At 40.0% G+C, this 25,152-nt stretch overlaps 1 protein-coding gene across 1 annotated transcript; it reads right to left on the reverse strand.

The window, feature by feature from the left end:
- Positions 1-778: 778 nt before the first annotated feature.
- opn5 (opsin 5) lies at positions 779-24,766 on the reverse strand. Its single transcript, XM_035144195.2, has 6 exons — positions 24,575-24,766; positions 11,431-11,550; positions 3,941-4,111; positions 2,959-3,293; positions 2,607-2,851; positions 779-1,331 (listed from the first exon to the last, which is right to left on the reverse strand). The coding sequence occupies exons 1-6, from the start codon at positions 24,690-24,692 to the stop codon at positions 1,265-1,267; spliced, it is 1,056 nt and encodes a 351-aa protein (XP_035000086.2). The 5' UTR covers positions 24,693-24,766; the 3' UTR covers positions 779-1,264.
- Between the last annotated feature and the right edge of the window lie 386 nt (positions 24,767-25,152).

The following is a 25,152-nucleotide window of genomic DNA, read 5'->3' on the forward strand; positions in this document are numbered from 1 at the left end:
CCATACAATGACACCAGCAGCAGCAGCAGCAGCCTGGACTGTTGACACAAGGCAGCTGGGTCCTTTGATTCATGCTGTTGACTCCAGACTCTGATCCTAGCATCTGCAGGTGACAAGAGGGATTCCTGATGGGGTCTTCATCTGTTGTGGAAGGTTGATCACGTTCCCTCAGAGAAGTTTGTCTGCTCACCACAGTTGGAAAGAGTGGTTATGTTGTCTTTCAGCTCCAACCAGTCTGACCATTCTCCTCATTGACAACGTGTTTCCTTCCACAGAACTGCTGCTCACTGGATGTTTTTTTTTTTGAGTAAACTCCAGAAACGGAGAATCTCAGGAGATCAGCAGTTGCAGAAATCAGTCATACCAGCCTGAAATCTCATTTTCCTCCACATTCAGATGTTAGATATAGACATTAGCTGAAGATCCTGACCTGAATGTTTGCTCTTTGATTGGACAATTGCACAGCCAATTAGGTGTTCCTACTAAAGTGCTCATTAGTATATATCCACTGTATACAATGTGTTAGGGTACAAAAGACAACAGCCTGTACAAACAGTACAAATATGACTTTACGATTGAAGGTTGCACCCAATTTGACATGGCTCACATCAAGTTGATTTGTGTTTTCTTTCAATTTTAATTTGCACTTCCACTTTAAAAACATGTTGAAAAAAGTTTAAATTACATTTTTAAAGCATATGTATATATATATATATATATATATATATATATATATATATATATATATATATATATATACACTCTTTTCAAGGTTTGGATTCACAAAAAAATGACATCTCTAATGTGACATGACTAGTTGGAAAGTTCTCAATTTCAAAAACCTGAGTCGAGCTGTATTATGAGAACAACACTGTAGTAAGTCAGCCAATAGAACTTCTTTTTCTTTTTTTCAAAGCATAACTGACAGTGTGTCTGAAATACTGAAAAAAAACAAAAACAGAGTCAAAGAGTTCGCACAACACATTACTTGTATGTTGTTACGACTGAACATTACAACACAGCTCCACACATGAAGGAGAACCTTGTGGGGAAGATGCGTTTCCAAGTAGGAGGAAGAGGGGAACTGTGGTAAGCATATGCAAATCCAGCTTAGGCATAAAAACAAGCAGCAAGACTGAGGGTGAACAGTTGATGAGGTCAGGCAGCGCGTGACTGGGTAAGTGCAGGACACAGAGGTCAGGGAACAAGGCAAACTTTCCAAAGTAGATGAGGTAAGGAGGTCCCACAGTCTAAAGCGTCTGTCTCACATCTCAATGTGAGCTTCTTTGGCTGGTGCTGTGTTCTTTAATGAGCCAGAGATGGTGCAGAACCTGCGGGGAACACGAAAACAGGCGCGTCAGATGGAAACACTCCGCCAACTAAGCTGTTCAATTGAGATTCCTTTTAGTTCAGTGTAATTTATACATGTTATATAACACTTTACATAGTATGGGCAAAACACTACTATATAATCTGTTTGTGTGGAAGGTTTTTGAGTCTGCACATATGATGGAGTTGGTTGCAGAGTTGACACCTGACTGCCAAATGCCCTTGAAGATGAGATTGGTTTGTGGCTTTTAATTCAAAAGCTGTGAATGATGTTTCAGTTGAGCTCAGCATTGTCCACATTCATCCTGCACATCTGGCTGTTGACGTCTTACTTCCTCAAGCCACGACTACCTTTACTTTCATCTTTTGACTGCACCTAAAGCTTTGGTTTAAGCAACAAAGGCTGTGCGTGTTGTTCAAATTCCTTTGTTTTAAAAGAATTAAACCACAATGGTAAAAATAGTTATTATACTACAAAAAAAGTCGAAATATATTTGAGACACTGAAGATTGGCAATTTAATCCTGGCACTGATTAATCCCCAAAAGTCATCTCTCTTCCCTAAAAGTTAGAAGTAACATTTTTTTCCGTGAATTAAATGTATACAAATGTCAAGTACAACAGATGTGACAGAATGTGGGAGTCACAGAATTACTAATTGATAGATAAAGTGGCCTTGTGTAGAATAACCTTCGATAAACCACGTTATCCTGCAAGCGAACTACTGGCAGCAACAATAGGGGTCCATGGTTTTACTCAACAGCCGAGTCAAGTGGTCTATGGTGCAAACAATATGGAAAACTGCAAGATGACATAACTGGTTTCTTAAATGTGTGTAACGAATGAAATCCTGGCTGTCGGAATCTGTTTTTCTTTTGAGACTATTATTGGTTCACTGTAGTTTCAAGATGGAAATACTCAGTTTGCTGCTTATTTTGCTAAAGATAAGTATTGTATTCATATAGAAGCCATATGGGCACGTAACGATAGATAGATAGATAGATAGATAGATAGATAGATAGATAGATAGATAGATAGATAGATAGATAGATAGATAGATAGATAGATAGGAAATGTTGAACAGTTGATTTGCATTAGATGGAATCTTTTATCTTCATCTTATCTTTAATCATGGAAAATGTTTATACGATACCGATTTGGTGGAAAATGCTGATAGCTACACTGCTTTAACATAACTCCAGTGCTCTGCCTGATCCATCAATGTGCTTCAGCAATAATTAATCATCAATAAAGATGAACAATTACAATCCTCTTTACCTTGACTTTCTAAAATGCCTGCGTTTCTTCAGGGCCATAAAACAGGAGGATCTTGCGCAGGAGTTTTTCAGGTCCACAACCTGGTAGATGATGGGGTTGTACATGGCGGAGGACTTGGCCAGCAAGGTGGGAATGACGGACAGAGGGATGGGCACTGAGTCTGGGTCACCAAACGCAGACACCACGGACACGATTGCATAAGGAATCCAGGCTATCAAGAAGCCTGCACAGATCAGCATTGCCACCTGGAAGAGGATACAAAGCAGTACTCTTGTCACAAAGTTGACCTGAACATGATTCCTGTACAAGCAGAACTTTCTTCCCCTCACCTCCCCTCCTGCCTCTCACCCACCTTTGTAAGTTTCAACTCAAGGTTGTGACTGTTGTTGACGCGGGTGTCAAATTGCGAGATCTCCTTTGCAGAAGACTTGACCTTGAAGATGATCATGACATAGGAGAAGACAATGATGACAGTGGGGAGGATGAGGCAGAAGATGAGGATGGTGATGACGAAGGTCTGGCCGGACACAGAGGCCTGTGCCAGCCACCAGTCCAGCGTGCAGGACGTCCCGAAGGGCTCAGGGGCGTAGTTTCCCCAGCCGATCAGGGGCATGGTGGCCCAAAACATTGCATACGCCCACACAAATGCCAGGCACAGGAAGATGTGGTGGCGTTTGAGCCATGTGCCTGAGGGGGAAATATAAGAGAGAAAGGATGATGGACTAGTGATGAGATAGGTAATAAAAAACACATCTACACAGAAATGTAACCTTAATTCTCTCACTCCAACCTTATTTTTCTTATACCTTTTCTTTTCTATCTTTAATCCTGACTCTCAGACCAGGTTTATGACTGCTGCCCTCTCACTGTCGTGACAATTAGCCAAAACTTAATAACCCTTAAATCAATTCTTGACAACAGAAGGCACAGTTAAAGGTTCCACCAGAAGTGGCTAAGCTAGCGGACGTTAGCATTTCTGACGGTCCCTGAGTGCACCTCGTCGCAAGATATCAGAGGACTTTTAGGCTTAAAACTTGGTGTAAATGATGCTGTTTTAAGTCGAATTTGATTGTCAGGGCTTGGGGACACCTAAATGACATCACATGAGCAGTATGGAGGCATGAGATGTTTTTTCTGTTGTTTTATTACGTCTGAAGACGTGGTCACCAGTTACTTCAATTGTATTGGATTCTGCTGCAATGCTGTTAACCCCTGAAACTCCAGAAGTGTTTTGTGGACTCAAAACACTTCTGGGATGTGGTAGAACAGGAGATTTCTCTGGTCTTCATGGAACTTCATTGTTTGAGACCCTTGTAAAGGAGATACTGACATACCGTAACTGAGATGGCAGATTTTGAGATACCGGTCCAGGCTGACCATGGTCATCGTGATGAGGCTCCCACAACCAAAGAAGAAGCCCGCCCAGCCGTAGAATTGACAGCCCTCCCAGCCGAACAACCAGCGGTGGGAGAAACTAGACACAACGAAGAAGGGCTTTCCCGTCACTGCAGGGACAAAGAAGGAGAAGGAAGGAGATGAGGAGGGAGGAAGTAAATGGAAATGGGTGTGAGATAGAAATAGGAGGGAAGATGAAGAGGAGAATGGAAGAGATGGGTAGAATGGTAGAGTGGGGTTTAGGACAAGAGAGGAAATGGTAAACAAAGAAGACAGGGGTTAAAATTAACATTAGTTTGACAAGAACCACTCTCACATTCACACATATTAATTATTAAGTAGTAACTTCAATAAATCAACTTTTACTCTTCCATGGGCAACAATTATTGATTAAAATGAAATAATTTTCCTCACCTCTCACCATCTGCATTGCCTCAATGTCTCCACCATGTATTACAAATAGAATCAATGTTTTGTAATAAAACTATGTTTAGGCCTTTGGTAAACAGTAAGTATCACGACTGAATGATGTTTGTATTATTGTGACATCCATCTACTGTCAACTACAAGGTTCATATAGTCCAAATGCAGAATGGTGAATAAATAAATGAAACCAGATTATAAATGAGGAGAAGCAGACTTTCTCGTCGAGGACAAATTCAACAGTTCACTGACAAAACACATACAGTATAATGCTTTCAAACACATAAAAATGGAGCAGCAGTCATTCCAACTTTGCTCACATGTGCAGCAGAAACATTTCATAAGTTAACGCATTAATAGATGAAGCATTAATAATTGCTCTGACTCCCTGCCCACTGCCACGTTTTTGTATTCCTTAGAATCAACCTCCGAAAGAACACCACGTGTCAGCAGTGAAACTCAAGATCTTAGGTTTCTACACACTGTAAATGAGACGCTTCTTATGATTCAGGGACACACTTCTATTTCATATGAAATTTAAAAAGTTAATTCTGCTCTTTATTTTGGTTTTGACGAAATATTATTTCAATTTTTTTACTAGAGTAAGCATCAGTACATGTCTGGTCACACAAAATGATCAAATAAATAAATAAATAAATAAGGAAACCTTGTCAATACCATTTGCCTGTTTGATATGTGCTATATACTCATTGTAATTATTCAAAGTGTAAACACTGCATCAAAAACCTTTACCTTCATCTACATTAATACAGTGGTGCAAGCTTGAGTTCAACACAGTCTGTTGAGCTGAGATCAATTTCAACTCGCTGGCCCAACCGTGACAAGAGAACTGCGACAGGCAGAAAAAAAACCCTGGTCAGTATTTTGTACTGCTGATGACAAAAGCCTCCTTCTCTTATTTCAGATTGGAAAGATAAAAAGCATAAATACATGTGGCAGCTCTTGTGACGACAGGCGACTTGAGGACCTTGTCACTGAACAGCACAGAAGAGAGAAACAGCAGAGAGAGGAAGGACTGTTGATAAGTACGCAAAGCTGTGGTTGCTGTTGTGGTCTGCTCTTCTTTCCTGAAAATAGGCCTCCGCTTCTTGACTCACAGGTTCACAGACCAATTCCCAACACGTCAACTGATTATGTTGCCTTCATTTGGCTGATTGGTGTATCCTTCTTGTTTGGTGAGACACAAAATGGGACTCAGTTCCAGCCCTGTCTTCTATCACAGCTGTTTATCATCTGATCAAAATACATTCACAGTAACTACTTCAATGTAATTACTTCGATAATTACTTCATTCAAATATTAAATGAGAAGAACAAACACTACATACTCACTAAATGCTCAAATTTGTGAAATTTGTTTTGCAATTAACACAAATTACTGGCTCTAACCATCTTTCTGGAGAGCAAGACAGGCCAACAGCCTAGGGCCAGCCAAGCCAGAGCAGCACAAAAGAGATAAACATCCAAATCCTCTGGAGGCAAGATTGCATGAGACACGATGAGCCAAATGGTTTCTTGGAATCGCTGAAAACCCAGTGCGGCATGTACTAATGATTGCTCACATGTTCGGAGGCTTAATCAAGTTTACACATTCTGAGTCACAACAATAACGGCACAGAAACCTTCAGCCCCGGAGATCAGGCAACTGCTTTGTTTGGCCTGAGACTTTTCCAGCTTGGTAACAGCGACCACTGCTGTCATTAGTCTCCGAACTCCTGTTGATGACATAATTACATAAATGGAGAATATGAGTTGCTTCGAAGTTCGGACTCACTCCCTGTCACTTCCATCAACTTTATTTGGTGGCGGTGAACTTTATGTAGCTGCAGCTTTTGTAAACTACGTCCATGCTGCTAGATATCAGAGAAGCTAGTTCAGTTAACTTCTTTAAAAGAAAACTGAAAACATTTCTCTTTACTTCAGCCTTTAACTAGATCTTGCCCTTGCCCCGCACTCCTGTGCTTTTAACATTTTCATCACTTTCTTTCTTTTCTGTTTTTATAAAACGTTTTACTTAATTTGATATATTTCTTTTTTATTTCCTTTTATTTTAAATGTCATTTTAACATGTTCTTATGTTACTTGAAATCTGTTCTGTTTTAGTTTTAATTATGTATTTATTTTTTATTATTATACTGCCATTATATAACAGGTGGCAGCTTTGTGAACAACAACAGCAGCATGTGGTTATAGTAACAGGCATAAAAAGGCTACAATAAGGTGCATGTGTGTGTTTGACTGAGCAACGTTTCCTGACTTATCTTTCATTTCAATCCCACTCGTATTTAGTATATATTTAGATTAACAAACATCATTAACCAACATCAAAATAAATGATGAAGAATCAGCAAATGAATCAGCAGATTTATCATCTCAAGGTTAAGAACGACTTCAAATATCTGAGGCTACTAAAATCACTGAGTGATGCTGAAAGCAGCATGGAATTGGCAGTACACCCGCATACTGTACGGACAGCTTTTTATTCACTGCAGTCAAGGTAGAGAAATGCTGAGAAGCAGGACTGTCACATAACTGTTGCCTCGTCCTTGACACACAGCCAGTGCTGTGAAAAGCTATTCCCCTCTTCAAACGAATTTGAAACAGGAAAATGTTTCAGATCATCAAACTCATTTTAATATTAGACAAAGATAACCCAAGCAAATGATGATCCAATTTATTGAAGGTAAAAATCTCTCCAACCACTGTGAGGGCTATTAATCTGAAAAGGGAGAAAGCACATGGAAAACTTGAAACGGGAGTGGCTGGCTAACCAAAACTCCCCCAAGAGGGATTCAACGATTCTTCCTGGAGGTTTCAAAAGAACCCAAAGAAACATCCGAAGAACTATAGGCCTCACTTGCCTCAGTTAAGGTCAGTGTTCTTGATTCCACAATACGAAAGACACTGGACCAAAAGGGCATCCATGAGAGAGTTGCTCAGCAAACCACTGTTGATCAAAAACAACTAAAAGGATCATCTCCCATCTTGACTGCTCACACATTTTTGGGATGATATTTTGTGGACTGATGAGTCAAAATTACATGTTTGGAAGACATGGCTCATTTAGAATACACTTATAATTGTACTTTTATTCTTATCTTTACTAATATTTTTAACTTAATTGTTTTTTCATTGTATTCTATTCTACTGTTCTGTACTGTAATCTTGAAGCCAGCTGGCACAAGAATTGACTTTATCCACACAGTCTTACTTTACACAGTGGCGGTAGTGGGATTGCCTGTGCCTGCTTTGATGCTTCAGGACCTTGAAGACTTGCCATCATCGATAGAACCCTGAGTTCTACTCTGCTGCATCTCCTGCCTCTTAACATTCCTGCAGGTGAATGCTCGTCCGTCAAGTCGTGACCTTAGGCTTAAGTGCATTTGAGTTATATGCAGCAGGACTATGATCAGAAGCACAAGCAAGCACTCATCTGAATAGATCAAAATAAATTCAATTTAGGTTTTGGAGCAGCCTCCAAAGTCTTAAATCCAATTGCATTGCTGTGGCAAGTCCTTACGCAAAAATGAACATACTACTGCAAAGAATAGTGGGCCGACACTCCTCCACAGTAATGTTAAAGACTTGTTAGCAAAAGTCTGCGAAAACTAGGTTTTGGGGGGGCAATTACTTTTTTAAATGGGTGATTTGGGAACTCTGTCAGGAGCTGCTAGATCTAAGAAGTCATGCTGGTCGATACAGAGAGCACAGGAATAATCAGCTTCTCACGCTTTTGCAATCTCACGTTAAATATTTTTGCCTGCTGGTGGCAAGAAGAGACATTTCTTTCACTTCTTATTGAAAAACCCTTTCAATCCAATAGTAGGGTTATGACTAATCCTCTTGGAGCCATCAATATTCATAGTGGGTTTCATTAAAATGAGCCCAGAGTTTGAAGATTCATCTTGTAAAGGACAAAAGTGATGACCTGGTGGTATTGTTTACATGAGGTGGTCACAACCTGAGACCTATAAATGTCCCCAATGTCCTCAAAATGATTTGCTCCGAACCACAGTGTTAGACAGAAAATCCTTTGATCTGGAGAGTGTCTGGTCTGGATTGCTCTGTGCTCTCTCAGCTATGACTATCTTACTTGTATTGAATCTCATTAATGTTTTTGTTTTGTATTGGCAACCTGATTTAAAATATTATTATCCAGTTTTAGACAGCTTATGACACTGCTTTCGTTTAGTACATTATGATTGTCATGATGATCAGAGAGAGCACTTTGTTTCCTGTTGAACACTAATAAAAGGCTTTACGAGAGAACAGGTCACCCAGAGGAGGATTAGTGAGGATTATAACACTGAGGATAACAAGTATAAGTACACAAGGTTAAAAAAAAAAGGTACTAGTTTTAATCATGCAATTTCTATGAAATTAAACATATTTTTTCATAAATATCTAAAATCACAAGATTATTTTTCAGATTTTCCATCCTGACATGAGCAAGAGAGGTTTCCTTTAGTGGTTGGGCATCTTTAGTTAAAGAATTACAGAATTTGCACCTTCATACAGAGCAACACAGCAGCAGAATTACCAATGATAACAGTATAATGGCTTCAGGCTGATTCAATCTGTTCCGTTCTCACTAAACCATACAGAAAGGACAATGCAAGCACTTATGTATAACATAATTTGTGACTTTATTTAACTCAGTCTTCACAGTACATTCACCTCTAACGAGCTCTCATTACTCTTGGTCTGTGCCCCGAGCAACATGAACTACTAACAACAATTATATTGTTACATAGGGCACTTTGCAATTCGTTCTATTTAAAAGTGTACACAGTATCTGAAACCACTTCTGCCAAGATTAGTGTGTACATATGGAATAGCTACATTTATATAAATGTCGGAACGTGTACTTTAAAGATTTAAATGAGAGGAGAGATGGGTCTGAGATGAGGTGTAATAACAAACTGAACCAATTTGATTCATGGAGAATTATTATTGAAAGGAAGAGTTATTGTAGGGCGAGTTAGAATTTATAATTTAATAGCTGTAGAGCTTATTTAAATAATACATTTGAATCCTTTCAAACTATGGACAGAATGAGGAAGATGGTGATGCAGAAGAAATCTATAGCTAATGAAAATGGCCTTTAAAACAGCCCAGCATGAATCAGACAGGCAAATTCAGGACATGCTTATTTAACTGGTAAATGGTCCATTTTGTAATAAAACTCTTATTCAGCATATTCCGATGACATCAACCACATCACAAGGCATGAGAAGAGAGCCTACTTGTTCAATAACATTTATTGTGAGCCAGGCCAAGTGCTTTAGTAGCTCCAGGGGAAACACATGGTCTGGTAGCCCGGCTAACCAGAACTGTGTTTCCACAGAGCAGGGTGTACACTGGTCAGCTTCCCACACTGAGGTGCACCAACACCAGAATACACACAGACCAGACGTTCACATATGATCTTGAAAGATCTCCTCTCTGAGTCTCAGATATTATTGGTAAAAGAGGACAATAACAGAATGAAGAATTGTCTCTTCACTTAACTACTAATAAATATGAAGCAAGACTCACTGAAGTTAATTTGAATTTGTGTATTTTATCTCATTCGATCCGCCCTCTGCTGAGTTGTACACTTCTATATAGAGATGTAATCATTTGCTAAGGGTACATCCAAAAAAACGCATTGGCAAAGTCAACATCCTTAATAAATGTATTTTCTACACTTTATTACTCGCTGAGTTGTTGTGATGCTGTGGTTCTGTGTAATGGCCTATGAGCAACAACTAGTGAATGATCGGCTCTATACATGCATCACGCTAGCTTACACACTTGCCAAACCATTATTTGACAGTTTATTTTCCTGTTTTTCAAAATAACACACTATGATTACTGAAGTGAATGGAGATTTCTCCATGACAATAAAGTGACCTTTACGTGTAAAATCTGTTCCTTATTAGTAGCTGTAGGAAAATTGTGTTAAGCCTTGTTCCATAATGTGCCAGTATTCAGTGAGGACAGAGGACAATCTCAAAATCAAAATGTCAAAGCTTTCTTGAGGGTAGAATTGTGAATTAACGAGTGAGTCATGCAGAAACACGTCAGTTTGCAAAAGTTACTAATGGAGAAAGAACGTGTTTAAAATACATGAGGACGACATTTTGAGATGCAGTGCTAAACAATGAATACAATTAGTGAAATTGAAAAACAACACAAGAGTTAATGAAAAAGCAGTCAATAGATACACAGCCCGTTTTTATCAAGAGTGGAAACAACTCAGGGAAAGAAAATCATTTAATTCCTCTAACAGCCTCTTCCTATGGTACCATGTGAATGAATAATGAAAACGCAAAACACCCAAGTAAAGAAGATGTGAATTCACTTCTCAACAGTATTGACTTACCACAACTTAGTGGAGACCAAACCAATGTAGCTGATTTCTCAGTAACAAGAGGAACTTTCCCACTGCCCTCAGTGGCAGTTCAAATCACAAGACATCCCACAAGCACAGAATGATTTCACTTCTCCAGAGATCCAACCCGACTATCTAGTTACCGTCACATCTCTCTTATAAACATACACATAAAAAGCCTATAGAATAGGAAAAGAGTTAATGCGTTCATAATCCATCCAGATCAAACTGGTTTAATCAAAGAACACGTGTACATCTACATTCCAACCTAAATCTAAATTTAAAGGGAGATAGGGGGAGATGTGATAAATCAGATGGATGGATGCATGGATGGTTTGTCTTTCGCAAGAGTTAATCACATTTAAATTATCGACAGCCATTGTTCTCCTCAACGGAAACAACAGGAAGAAAAAACTTCCAGCATATTCAAGGCAGATGATCATACAGAATATGCACCAAGCTGTTGTACCATTAACTAATATCTCATCACTTCCACCTTTGAATGATCTGTGAAGCTGACAAATTGATAACACATCTGAGTGACCAAGCAAAATGGACGAGAACAATGAAGACATTAAAAAAACGAATGTCCATAAAGGTTTTACAGTACCTGAAATGCCAAAGTCGAATATGGCTAGATTAACCGTCATGAGCTCAGGAGGCCTTAACTTGGTCTTGCGTTTGATGGTCATATAAATGACGTAGCCATTCCCTGTTGCAGACATTATTCCTGCAAGAGAGAAAAAGAGAGAGAGAAGTTTGATGAAATACATTACATACATAAATTTACACATCTGAGACATTGCTTGCTATCGCCTCTATTGTTATGCATTATGTAGAAGAACAGACAGAAGATTTCTCGATTTATTAATAGGACAAGTAACAATGTCTTTGTCTTTCAAAATGTGCCCGTGGGTGTGTTGCTTAGTGCAAGTTGGTGCTCCCGTCACTGTCAGAGCCTCTGAGACCGTTGACAAATGTATCTCTTGTAACCTTAAAAAACGGGCCTGCATGATGGCTAGCAGCTAGTTAGCATGGCTAGTACGTTAAACTGTATGGAAATGTGGTGTAACTACGCTGTTTCTGGTCTGACAATGCGATGATGGGCCGGTGACGTTTTTTTGTGCGTCTTAAAGACGTCATCAGATTATCTCAGATGTCGTGTTCACAGCACTGCCTTTTGGAAATGGAACCAACTTGTTTTATATACATGGGGAGTGCCGGTGGTTTCACAGGCGATGAATCACAGATGCATTTCTCTGCATGGTCGGTATATTATCAGAACCTTTTGCTGAAACTTTTGCACTGCGTTGACATTCTTGCTTGTGAGCTGCAGAGCGTCAGTCAGCTTTCAGGGAAACCAAGCCGTTCCTGTGTGGGGGGTGGACGAACTCTAGAGATCCTTCAGACTTTATTCAGACAAAAAGGTACCTCTGTGGGGTTCACCTCGAGCGAGTGGGTGTGTTGATGTAATTTGACAACACTCAACAGACACAAAAGTGACAAAAATAATACAAATATATCAGGATGAAAATGAGGAGCCACCCACATAGAAGACACCGACAATGATTTCAAGAGAATTTGTGGTGGTTACAAGACAAGGATGGTGTTGATGTGCTGTAAACAAAAAACGAATGTGTTACATCCTGCCTCTGCCTGCTGCTCCACCCCTCGCCTGAATCCTTCAGATGATTGTTGGTTTTATCCTGCTGCATTGTTCATGTGCATAAGGCGACCTCTGGAGAAAGTCTTGACCCGTGTCTGTCATGTCTGAAAACAGCCTCAATAAGAGGCAGGTCGAGTAAAAGACTGTTTGTGTTCAACAAATAGGCTTCAGATCTGGAAGGAGACAGCTGCCAGCATCAACTGATCTCTCTCACTGCCTGCAGGATTACAAAAGATAACACGTTTTTCCTCCACCTGAGTCGGCTTCACTGTTTTCCTGCTGCCCTAAATAAACCAGCTAGTCGTGACCACCTGAGGAGCAATGCAAAACGCCCTGATGTAACTCACACACAGACACGTAAGCATGCATGCACGACACACACACACACACACACACACACACATGCATGCACACTATGAGATTATGGATGCTTGTGCTTACGTATGGTTGTTTGTTGTTGTAGCTGCAGTTGGATAAGAGTTCTTTGTTAATTGAAAGTTATTATAGGAATATTGTTGCGGTTGATAAATTCTGTTGTGCTTTAATCAGTGATTGTTTTATAATTATTTCTGTATTCGCCCTGTGTGCCAACTGGATTGTTACATTACTGATATTTCCCAAAATATTGACACTTCTAGTTGATTGCCAAGAGATTGTAGCAACAGTTATGTTATTGGACCCTTATACCAAAGTGGTGCCTCCTATTTAGTAATCCAAATTTACAAATTATGTTAATATAAATAACCAGCCCTGATAATTATTAATAACAGTATATCTGTTAATAACCAAACCTGCTTCTACAGGTGCTACAGAGCTTTGTAAGTGTATGTACCTATAGTTCTCTCCCATTAGTTTGAATCTCCTTCCTGTTTTCTCTTTAAGAACTGGAATTAAGAACTAGAATTATTTTATTAAACTCTTGAAGCGCTTTACAGTACAGTTTTGCCATCTACCCAATCACACACAAACTCCTACAGTGTATCTATGTGCAGCACTTGTCTATCATACATCAATCATACGCTACCAGCACAGCGGTCAGGGGTTTCAATTTCAGCATCTTGCTGCTCGTCAGTTAGATGAATCTAACTGACGACCTTCTGATTCAGGATTCTGGAATCTGGATGACCCGCTCTCCCCCCTGAGCCACAGCTCCGCCCAGGGTCAGGGTTGATAATCCTGGATAAGATGGCAAGAGCAGGCTACACTTTGAAGATATACATCCGATGCATCCCACCACTATTAGCCCTCTTGTCAAAGCCACGCCCCCAAAACACATGAACATGGCCTGACTGACAACTGACTCACAGACTTCTGGATATCATCTCGGCTTCAGGGGTGTATGTCTCTCCAGCTCAGCAAACAATCGGGGATTCTTAATAATCACAGTAAATCCTACACAAATAATTACAAAACACATATGTCGTTCTACCACACTTTCTGTACTTCTGTCTGTCTCCTTCCACACAACAATTCATCCTGAACATGAGCTTGTTTTTTTTACAGCCACAACACTGACTCTCTTGATAGGACAACTGTAGCTCGGTGTTGTACAACAGAGTTGTTGCTCAGATCTGCTCCAACGATCTCAATAACAATGGCAATTAGCTCAAAGGCCTGAAGCTCGCAATTTGTAGCCATGGAAATCTTCCCCATCACTGCACCTCTCAGTGCATCTTGTTATGCAGCATTAAGGCTGAGAGTAAATTACCCAATTAAAACATGAAAGATAAATAACCAGTGTCACGCCTAGTGTTGAATCTATAAGTGGATGTGGAAGCAACTGCAGTGATTGTACTGAATTTACTTTTTTCTCATTGTGTGTGTGTGTGTGTGTGTGTGTGTGTGTGTGTGTGTGTGTGTGTGTGTGTGTGTGTGTGTGTGTGTGTGTGTGTGTGTGTGTGTGTGTGTGTGTGTGTGTGTGTGTCAATATGTTGACATGTCCACACAATACAAGCGTGGCTCAGTGTCCAAAAATGTACTACTTTATATAATTCAGTGTGAAATTTAAAACAACAATGTCCTCCATTGAACGGTAAAGTTTTACTGTAGGTCAATTCTTTGCAAACAATCCCACAATGCATTGTGTCACCTTTCACAGACAAGAAACACAGCTGTGCACAACTACACCCTGCCTACAATTTCAAGGATTCATTTCAGACACAGGCCAGTTATTGCGTTTAAAAGGCCACGTGAGTCTTCCTCTAGTCACTGTTGTTTGTGCATCTAAGAGGACCAGGCGAGGACTGAGGCGGTGAGGAGCTGTCGAGCTTGAGTGACAGCTCACATGAAATGACATCTTTAAAAGAGAGCCAGCGGAAAACAATGAAAAAGAATGTGGAAAACATTGTGGAAATGTGGCGCTTGTCTTTTTTTATGTACTAATTTGAGGAATGAATCAGGCTCCTTCTGCCCTTTGGTTGATTTACTTTTTAATGATCTTCAGTTCAGCCACAACATAAAAACATTCAAATTAAATTTTTCCTAGAAATCCTTTTCCACTGGTTTTTAAAGAAATACTGTGATTAAAAACAGAGGGGCACTCCTGATAACAACAACAAAGCACTCCATTCATACAATGGTGTCATCGTGCCACGTCGTTTTAGCTTCTCCATAACAAGTTGCTATTAGTTTAACCAAGTGTGTGTGTGTGTGTGTGTGTGTGTGTGTGTGTGTGTGTGTGTGTGTGTGTGACGTCTGAAATATCTCCACAATGTTACAATCGAAATAATTTTTGATTGTTGTCGGAATGTAGTGGTGAAAAAGGGGCAGGGATGTTTGATCTTTTTCAAATGCAAATAAACCTAGATAATCAGCTGCTTTTCTTGCGTTGTCTACAGACCCACCATGAATGAAACATGACAAGTAAAAGCTTAAGGGTAAACAATTCACATCAGGCATTCGACAACCACTGGCAGCAACATATTCATGCCATGAAAATTGGATTGAAATGTGAAAAAAGGTCCTGACATTTCCAGCACACAACAGACTATAGGCTATAATGAGGGAGAGAAATAAGAGTGGTGAAGAATGATAGATTTCCACCGATATCGACCCCATTCTACATCCACTCTGTTAATAATTGCACACAGGAGCAACCATATAATGGCCTGACATAACAGCTTCACCGATTCTGATGGTCGGCTGTGTAAAAACTGTTACATTTATTGAGCTCAACAATGAGACCAGAATGCAGCAATGTGACAAGACCAACATATACGATTTTGACTTAATTTTGATCTGCCAGTTCTTTCAGTACACCGAGTATATTTTTTCTAATGTGAACTGACAAAGTGAACCTGACAGGGTTTTCTACATCTTTAAACAATGTGAAAAAAGTGAAAGATTGTACTTACACTGTACAGCTTTACACTGTTTATCATGTGCAACACGTCATGATTATGCAACCATGCGAGAGAGTGCATGTTTTATTCTTTATCTTTCTAAGAACTATTCATAAATAAACTTTCTGTGTGTAATTTGAATAGAGTCATTTAAAAATACACAGTTGTCTACTTTGTAGCTTATTCTTTCTTTTAGGTCTTTACTGCTGCTCCGACTAATCTACAAGCACACACACACAAAAACAACATGGCAACAATGGCGGACAAGGTTAAAGCTTCGGTGTGTAGAATTTAGTGACATCTAGTGGTGAAGTTGCATGTTGCAGCTGAGTACCCCTCACCTCACCCTCCACTTATAAACATGAAGGAGAACCTGTGGTAGCCTTCACTTGCCAAAAAACTCAAAAGGTGTTTAGTTTGTCCAGTCTGGACTCCTGTAGAGAGGACCAGCTCCCAATTTAAATATAACGTATTTAAATGCCAATAGATCCCTTTCACCTAAATCTTACAGTATAGTTGACTTTAAGTGTAAATGTGTGATGACTCCATCACGGAAATGCTTTAAAGCGAACACATTAGCCATATACATTTTATAAAGGCAATGCACTACAAAGCTTACTAGGTTAAAGCAAGGTTAGCGATAAGCTGTCCAAGAGCTAAACGGGAAGTGGATATTGGACTTGAAGTGGATTTGAAGGGTAAATAGAAAATGATTTAGGAATAATGAAATGAAGCCATAACAGAAATGGAGTTACCACCTGATGGTTATGCGCCTCTGCCAACCAGTACAGTTACAGTTTCCATCCGTCTTTACAGACTCATAGAGCAAATGTAGTGAAGAATTTGGAGGCATTTATTGAGAGAAACATGGAGCCTTCATTTGGAGACTATTTTTACACAGGAGTACAGAGGACTGCTGGAAGCTTTGTCACATGCAGTGGGACTGCTATCACCTGAAGCTCAATATCAGCAAAATTATTGAGCTAGTGATGGACTACCAGAGGAACAGTAGGCTCCCTGTCCTGTATGTCAGCCAGGGAGAGGAAGTACAGAGTGTGGACTCCTGTAATTCAAATCAATAAAAATGGAGCTGAATGTTTAATAAAGTGCCTTAAAATAACAGAAATGATCAAATAAAACGTTCACCAGACAGCTTGAGTTGAGTGTCTAAGGATAGCGGATGTTGTAGAGCTTGTTGAGCGCCTTGAGCCACATTTTTTGATTGAATCAAATGAAATTAATTCAATTTGACCGTGGTTGTTGTTGTTCTGCTGCATGTCTACTTTATTATTGTGCATGTTCATTGACAGAAACAATTAATTATATCAGGCCATAAAAGCTCATTCTGAAAGAACACAGACTTGCTATGACAGGAGACGATGCTTCATATATTGATCTTGCTGCTACATGACACATGGCTGAGGGGTAGAGCGGTCGTCCCCCAACCAGAAGGTCCGCAGTTCGAGCTCAGTCTTCCCCATCTGCATGCCGAGGTGCTGCTAATAAATGCACTGTATGAATGTGTGTGTGAATGGGTGAATGGCAAACTGTACTGTAAAGCGCTTTGGGCGGTCGTCAAAAATAGAAAAGCGCTATATAAATACAAATCCAAACCATTTACCATTACATCTCCAACCTGGCAGCACAGTTTTGTACAGTCACTTCATCTTCCTGCTTTTGCGTATGGTGTAAATTACTTTGTTTCAAGTCGAATTTGAATGTCCGGGCTTATGAAGCCCCAGGAGCAGCATGGAGGCATTTTCTGTCTTATTTTCAGTTTGTTTTTTTTTTGTTGGAAGAAGTGGTCCCCATGTTACTTTTGGCTGCTTCGCTGTTTAACCCTGAAACTCCAGAAGTGTTTTGTGGAGTCAAACACTTCACCCACCCCTCCACCGGCATAGTTGTGAGTAGATAATGAGTGAATTGGCTGAACTCTCCCTTTTAATAACTATATTTTAGCTTAACCAACCCACTGTGTGTGTGTGTGTGTGTGTGTGTGTGTGTGTGTGTGTGTGTGTGTGTGTGTGTGTGTGTGTGTGTGTGTGTGTGAAAACAGAGCTTAAAAAATGACATATTTCCTAGAAAGCCTAAACCCCACGCACACGCACACGCACACGCACGCACGCACACACGCACACGCACACACACTGTATATATATATATATGTATATATAGGCTGCTCTAAATCGTGAAACCTCAAGGCTGTCCTACTACAGCCCTGAGTCAGTGGCCTGATCCTCTGACCATTGACCACAAAAGTATAAATAGTTCATCCTTCATATTCTCGAAGTGAACCTTTGTGCTAAATCTGAGGAAACTCCAGACAACATAATGCCTCTATCCATGGCTTTGGCCAACACAGAGTCATACAAATCCAATTTCCCTCCAGCCTACTGGTAATGTTTTGAGAGTCAACGTAGAATGTGTTAAATTTCCCACCCTGAGGAATGTAAACATTGATAGTAGAGCAAGCTTACAGATGGGCTGTGGCTCAGGAGGTAAAGCGGGTCGTCCGCTGATCGGAGGATTGGTGGTTGGATACCCAGCTTGTCCCGTTCAAATGCCAAAGTGTCCTTGGGCAAGACACATGAACTCCAAACTGCTCCTGATGACTGTTCTGGCAGCGAATGAATGAATGAAATGCATTAATGATAGACAAAGAGCTAGATACAGAAGCACTATGCTAATGTGTGTGAATGACTGAATGTCAACTGTATTAGTAGGGCTTTGAGTGGTCGAAGAGACTGTTAAAGCACTATATAAATGCATTCGTTGTACCATTTATCTCTTCTATCTATGCAATCTATTGATGCAGGTACATTTTTTTCTTGGAGCTTACAAAAATAAGCACAGATTCTGTCCACTGAGCAGCTCAGAGGCAGAGCAGAGAAAACCTCTTCTGTTCTGGCCTCGCAGGTTTCTACATAAAAAAAACGTGGCCATGGGTTCAAAAGAATGAACCTTTCCGTCATGATCTTGTTGTCCTGTCGGCTGTTTCCCATTCAGCCTGTTTGATCTGCACAAATATCTTTTTCAGGACTAAATAAACCTGATTCATTCCAATTATTTACGGGGACAGTTCAATTAAAAGGGCTAATTAAATGAATGAATAACACAATGAGCGTATTGTACATCTTCGCATTTCCAATGCACTCATATGATGCACTGTATCAGGAAAAAATAGCAAAGAGAGGCTGTCAGCCAAGACGGGGCTTTAGGAGCTATGCCTCATGGAACCTGGGAAAAACGCACAGGGAATGTGAATAGATAGAAAAAATGACTTGCATGTACCCCAAAGCACATCATGCGGCCTCTTCCTCTGCCTGCATATTGAGTGGAGCTCCTCTCTTACCTATCTGCAGATAGTGTGTTTTGTATAGAGGCTAAAGCTTGACACACTAATGGAGCAGTGATCAGCTGATCCTCTGCAGCCATCAATCATGTATGCCTCCTGATCTATATATATATATATTTATAGATAAGATATATATCCACTTTCTTTCACTTCACATCCTATTGTTGCTAATGCTGCTAAGTGCTGCTGCAGCCACCATGGGGACATCTGGAGATGTGCTGAGCTGTGATGTGATGAGAGACCAATGTCCTTCACAGCCTTGCACCTTTTTTGCAAAGGGGAAAATGCAGATGTGCAACAGGCAGGACAGTGTTTCTGTTTCTTCAATCAAACATCCACTTTGCTCTGATCAGGACAATGCTAATGTCCCTCAGTGGTCAGGTTTACATCCAAATGTAACACACATTTTAAACAAATATCCAAAACATAAGCTAAAGAAAAATGACCAAACTAATGATCAAATGAAAGTGGGCTTTCATCCACTATAGTGGCCTGAAGCTGAGTGCATGGAGATAAACAGCTGGAGGGGCTAATTCACCTGTCAGGTGCCTCTAATTCCCAGCAGAAGAAGAGATGATGGCATTAAAACGAATAAAGAGGACAAGACATGCTACACAGATCAGATTTTTAAATGAATTGGATGTTTAAGTCACAACCTTCAGATGTGCATATGTTACGATCTGTTATGCTAAGTCAGGTTCTTGCACTTTGCTGTATTTTACTGAAGTCTATACATGAACTTTCGCACCTCAGTAACGCGTAAAACAGTTTTTAAAGGTGTTTTATTTAACAATAATTAAATTTCCAACATCAATTCTGCAAAATTGAAAAGTGAAGACACACATTGAGGTGGATTAATGAGAGCAGATTAACACAATCATGTCATCCTGGATGAATGTGTCCTGCATTATTGAAATGAAGGATATTTTGACTAAGTTGCAAGAGAGAAAATCAAATAATTTTTGTCATACACTTTTTTATATATTTCACAAAATAGCAGATCCAAACACTGGGTGACATTTCTGAACCTACTGTTTAAAGCACAAGTTGCCATGTGCTTCCACACACTTGCTGGAAGGATGTTGTATGGATCAGGGAAGAACCCACTCGTTTAAATTTGGTGCTGATCCGGATCAGGGGGCGGATCTATGAATTTCCTTTAACATGGCGAGATCTTGCATTTTGCAACATTTTCATTGATTTCTCAGAGAATAATAGTGGCAGTGAATATTGGATGAATGTTCTCTAATTAGACTGTTAGGATTTATATTTCAGTGGTTTTAACTTTTAACTTGCGGCTTTACTCTGAAGTTTCCTACCTTTGAATTCCTGTCTTTGGTTATAGCTTCTGTGATTGCTTCGCCCTCATGTGTCTCGACTGTGTTCAATCATTACTACCTCCCTTATTTAGGATCTGTTCTCCCAAGTCTGTTATATCTGTCATCTTGTCTGTTCAGTTTAGATCGGTTGAGTTTCCTATTCATGTTCCAGAGTTTTACCTGATGTACCGGCTCAGTTTTAAGTTTGGGATCCCTGAAGTTTCTTAGCATCTGCCAACCCGTATGCCCTCTGCACAAGCTGCCTTGTCCGATGCTGCTCATTTGAATCCAGGCTGAGTGGACTGGTTATATAGGAGGCCGACGCAGTGTACAAGACTCAGACAGATGTGAGCAACAAAGCTCTGACAGCTGGAGCTCGCACAGAGGAGTGTATCAACCACTGCGTTGTCGAGCAATGTTTCGGTTTGTCAGCCGCTGGGATCTCTATGTTGTTGACACATCTCCACATTTCTGCTGCTTTATCCTGCTGTTAATTCAATAAGAAAAGTGATTAGTGTGATCATCCCCGCACTGACAAAGAAACAAAGGACATAGGAAGTAGAGGTGATACCAGTGGTACACATGCAGGAGCTGAAGCCAGATGATAACTACAACTGGAAACTGAAATTGTTAATTCTATGATAGCTGGCGTTAAATACATTTACATGCAACTGCCAGTGTGTCTGCAGAGCTCCATCAGCCCACTGACAGATAAAAGGCTTTCTGGGAGTGTGTGTTTGCGTAGGTTCTGCATTTCCACCGACCAACGTGCAGATTAAAATGTTCTTGTCAGGCCTTTGATTTAACGAAGCTTCTTCAGGATTATCTTGTTCCTTACAGACATTTGCTGTGAGAGCCAGTGTGTGTTGTTACATCCTGTTTTTGTTTTGGACTCCCTTTTGTCCCTCCTTTCCACGAGGTTGATCGTCTGATTGACAGGCGCCTAGTGTGCTGAGCTTATATATACAGGCCCTTTGTTCGGCTGTCTCTCTCTACTCTGCTGCAGCGACGCCATTGTGGTGTCTGGTAAACAAGCAATTATTCAGGGGGTTATTTCAATAAACTTCTATGCATTAATAGTCTTTCTTGGTCTTGCGTCCATTATTTTGCTCGGTGTAAGAGCCAGCCGTTACAGTGTGTGCAAGTACTGCTGGGCTGGGAGGGATGCACCTACAGAGCAAATGGTATTATACTTTAAAATTATAAAATGGCCCTGCAGGTTCTTTAAAAGAATAAAAGAAAGAAAACTGCAGGAAGTGAGACAAGCTGCAGCAGGCAGTTCACAGGTAGCTGCTCCCACTGATTTATATTTCAGTTAAGAAACCATAAGTGTATCTCAGTCAAATCTTTTAGCTGTACGGTAAAAGTATAAAAAGTCATATTTACACATTACATGCAGTCTGGATTACAGTACCTCCTTATTCAGTTTTATGAAATTAAATATAGCTCACCCTATCTTATCTTAATGTTGGCCGGCCTTCCATGTGATATCAGACTGCAATGCAATGCTATTACATTGTAAAGAAGTTTTTCATTCCTCTCCCACTCTTCAAATAAAAGAGACAGTAGCAAATGGTATAATGTAGATTAATCTAGGTTGTAGGAACCACTAACCCACACACTAGCACTGTGACATATGTAAAGCTTATATATGTATGTGAGAGACCTATTAGAACATTTTACATGTAGGATATGCATCCAACCAAATTAGAAAGAAAGGCTTTATCTTTAAAAACATAAAAACAGCACATGGCTAAAACCACAGTGACTTTTCTGTGTCACCAGCTGCTGCAACTATTCAAAACATTTAAAAGGAAAAACGTTGTGTGTGTGGGGGGGTCCCTTGTGTATCAAATCCACAAGGGACGCTAGAGACTGTGCAGTGTGAGGGACCCACAGATCCCTCACCAGCTGGGAAAAATCTTCCTGGCAGAATTCCAATTTTTCAGCTCCAGCTTTTCTATTCCCACTGAATGTTGTGCGTCATCTGACTGACAATAGATAATTGATTGTGCGTTTATAGATTTCTGATCATTAACTATTTCCAACACTCATATCCATACTTTGGCTATCAAATAAATGCTAAATTAGTTATATTTTTTTCCCAAAGCCTGTGCCAGTTTCCACTTCCACTGCTCTGAGATTGATAACAACACATAACATCATTAGTCAATGTGTCTATCTGGAGTTTGCCCCTGTACTAATGGTGCCAATTGTAAGAGAGCACAATGTTTAAAGTAAATCAAAGAACAAAATACATATTGTCAATAGATAAAATAACACATCAAAGTCTGATACGGCTAAACTGGTAAATTAAACACCAAACATAACGCAAATACAAGAAATAAATGGAAGTCAATTTTAATATATATATTCGAATACTCAGTATCAATGATTGGCTGCAACCTGAAACCACCATGTGGTCATTTTGCATTGTGCACTTAGCTCCAACCCGTAATCAACACCCTGTCGTGTTATACATGTAAACTGCAGTTTTAATATAGCGGGGTTTACATCTACATAAAAATGCCTCTGATTGGATAACACCTCTGAGGCCTGTTCAATAATCCTTCCATTACATAAACAAGCCAACTACCAGTGTCCATGTCCACCCCTGTGGCCCCAGCCCTGATCATCTAATCATTGCAAACATCCAATATTTCGATAAAGCTTTCCTGTTCATTGATTTGCATCTTTGTCTCCCAACCATGGCCAAATACAACCAGAAGGTTAAAGAGCTAGTAGAAGCTCATTCGTTGTTTAAAATGCATGTAACTGTCATGCAGCAGCTATTACTATCCATGCATCTAAAATACAACTCTTATCTCCTCTATCAGCATTCAAATACCAGGAAAAGTCAGTAATTTAATTTGCTGTCAAAGCGTTGTAATTGCTGCCATTATTTAATTATTTAATTCATTTACAGATTTATTTAATGTACTTTTTCTTAAGAATCATTTGAAGGCAGGACTTATACTTGTAGTGTAATAGTTGTACATTGTGCTATCGATGTATTGGATTATATTGAAGATCTAAGTACCTATTTCACCATTGATATGAGCCGTACATCTGCAACCGAACATGTTAGCTCACTGAAATGAAACCGAGCCATCGTTGACTGTATTCATTTTGCTGTGATTTTCCTGCTTTCATAAGTCTAAAGTCTGCGGTCTATATGATTGTCCATAGAAGGGCACATTTTCGCTGTTAAATGTATGTATTTGCATGATATTAAGATTGAACACTCATGTCATGTTATGTAGCATGGCAGCTCCTACCTCACTGAGTTTTAGCAGTAAACTAGCAGACGTATTTTGTTATTACTCTCTCCCCCATTTCTATCCACTGCCCACCCTGAGTCCAAGTACATGCTCTTGATGGGAACTGCCAGGTTTCCCTCTGTTCCATTGTATGGTCTTGAGCACATTCTGATAAGTGCTTTAAGATTGTGTATGTTATGCCTTGTTGCTTTACAAATGCAAATGAATTGAATTTAGCATTATTATAACATTTGTCCTTGTTCCCTCTGCAGTGCTAGTCAGCTTTAGTGGCTATCAGTTAGCTGCACACATACCACTGTGTCTGCTACAGTATTTTACAACAGCTAATGGTCATTTCTCTATACTGGGTTCACTTTCTAACTGTTTACGCTGTGGTATATCAGTGTCGGACAGTTTCAGGCTTTACCAGTTTCTGGCGTGACCATGTATTTCATATTTCGATTTCAGACACATGAAGACGCTGCTAAAGACAAAACCCTGTGCACAGCTGTGTGTGGACCAATGATGTGATGTTTACTTTCAGTCAGCCAAAATAAACCCAAAGCCTCAACACAGCTTCCTGTGTGTCCTGCACAACAGCTTCTGCAGAAATCCACCAACTCACGTGACAAAGATAACCTGAACTCCGTCTTAATGGCCTCACGTAAAGTCATGTGTTTTCCTATATCAGATATCAGCACTTATTCCATGCCACAGACTCCTATTATCTGTTTTCTTTAACCTGCCTAAAACATTTGCACTAAACCTGATTGCAGCAACAAAGACAAGCATTTTTCACAACAAGAGACTGACCTATGATACAGATGTAAAAAGCTGCAACGATATCCGCCTCTTTGGAGAGCTTTGAGGCGAAAGGGTCACCGCGGAGCAGATGATGGGAGGCGTATGAGGGCCACGTCTCGTTCGCCATCACTGCCTTCGGTGGGGAATGTCCTGTGAAGTGGAGCAAAGGTCTCAAACAATGAAGCTGCTTCCTCCAATTGAACTTGAAAACACACACATACACACATACAGGTCTCACATAAACAGGTGTCATAACTGCATAAATCCACCTATTCATGCAATGCGTGGAATGTTAAATTATACATGCATGTGTGCAATACTTAATGAGCCAGTACCCACCAACACATTTCACAAACCTGCTCTACGTTATGAACAAAAAAAAGCATATCAATCTCAAATGTCTTGACCACAGCTCGGATTGCACAGTCCCAAGCACTGAACTGAAACAAGGCACTAGTTACATCAACTCGATTTTTCTGTGTGAAATAACTGCATAATGTTGCTCTAATAGTAAACTAAGTTTACAACCAAATCTGCGCATTGTCAGATAGGTATGTTGTGGACGTTCAGCCTTGTTCAGCTAAGTA

Source organism: Hippoglossus stenolepis, chromosome 20 (assembly GCF_022539355.2).
Source record: "Hippoglossus stenolepis isolate QCI-W04-F060 chromosome 20, HSTE1.2, whole genome shotgun sequence".
Classification (NCBI taxonomy): Eukaryota; Metazoa; Chordata; class Actinopteri; order Pleuronectiformes; family Pleuronectidae; genus Hippoglossus; species Hippoglossus stenolepis.

Excerpts from the sequence above, each read along its gene's own strand:
- opn5 (XM_035144195.2), bottom strand. The coding sequence starts at position 24,692 with ATGGCGAACGAGACGTGGCCCTCATACGCCTCCCATCATCTGCTCCGC. Across the intron at positions 4,112-11,430 it reads ATTCGACTTTGGCATTTCAG|TGACGGGAAAGCCCTTCTTC; the intron begins GTACTGTAAAAC and ends TTGTCCCTGCAG. Across the intron at positions 3,294-3,940 it reads AATCTGCCATCTCAGTTACG|GCACATGGCTCAAACGCCAC; the intron begins GTATGTCAGTAT and ends TTTCCCCCTCAG.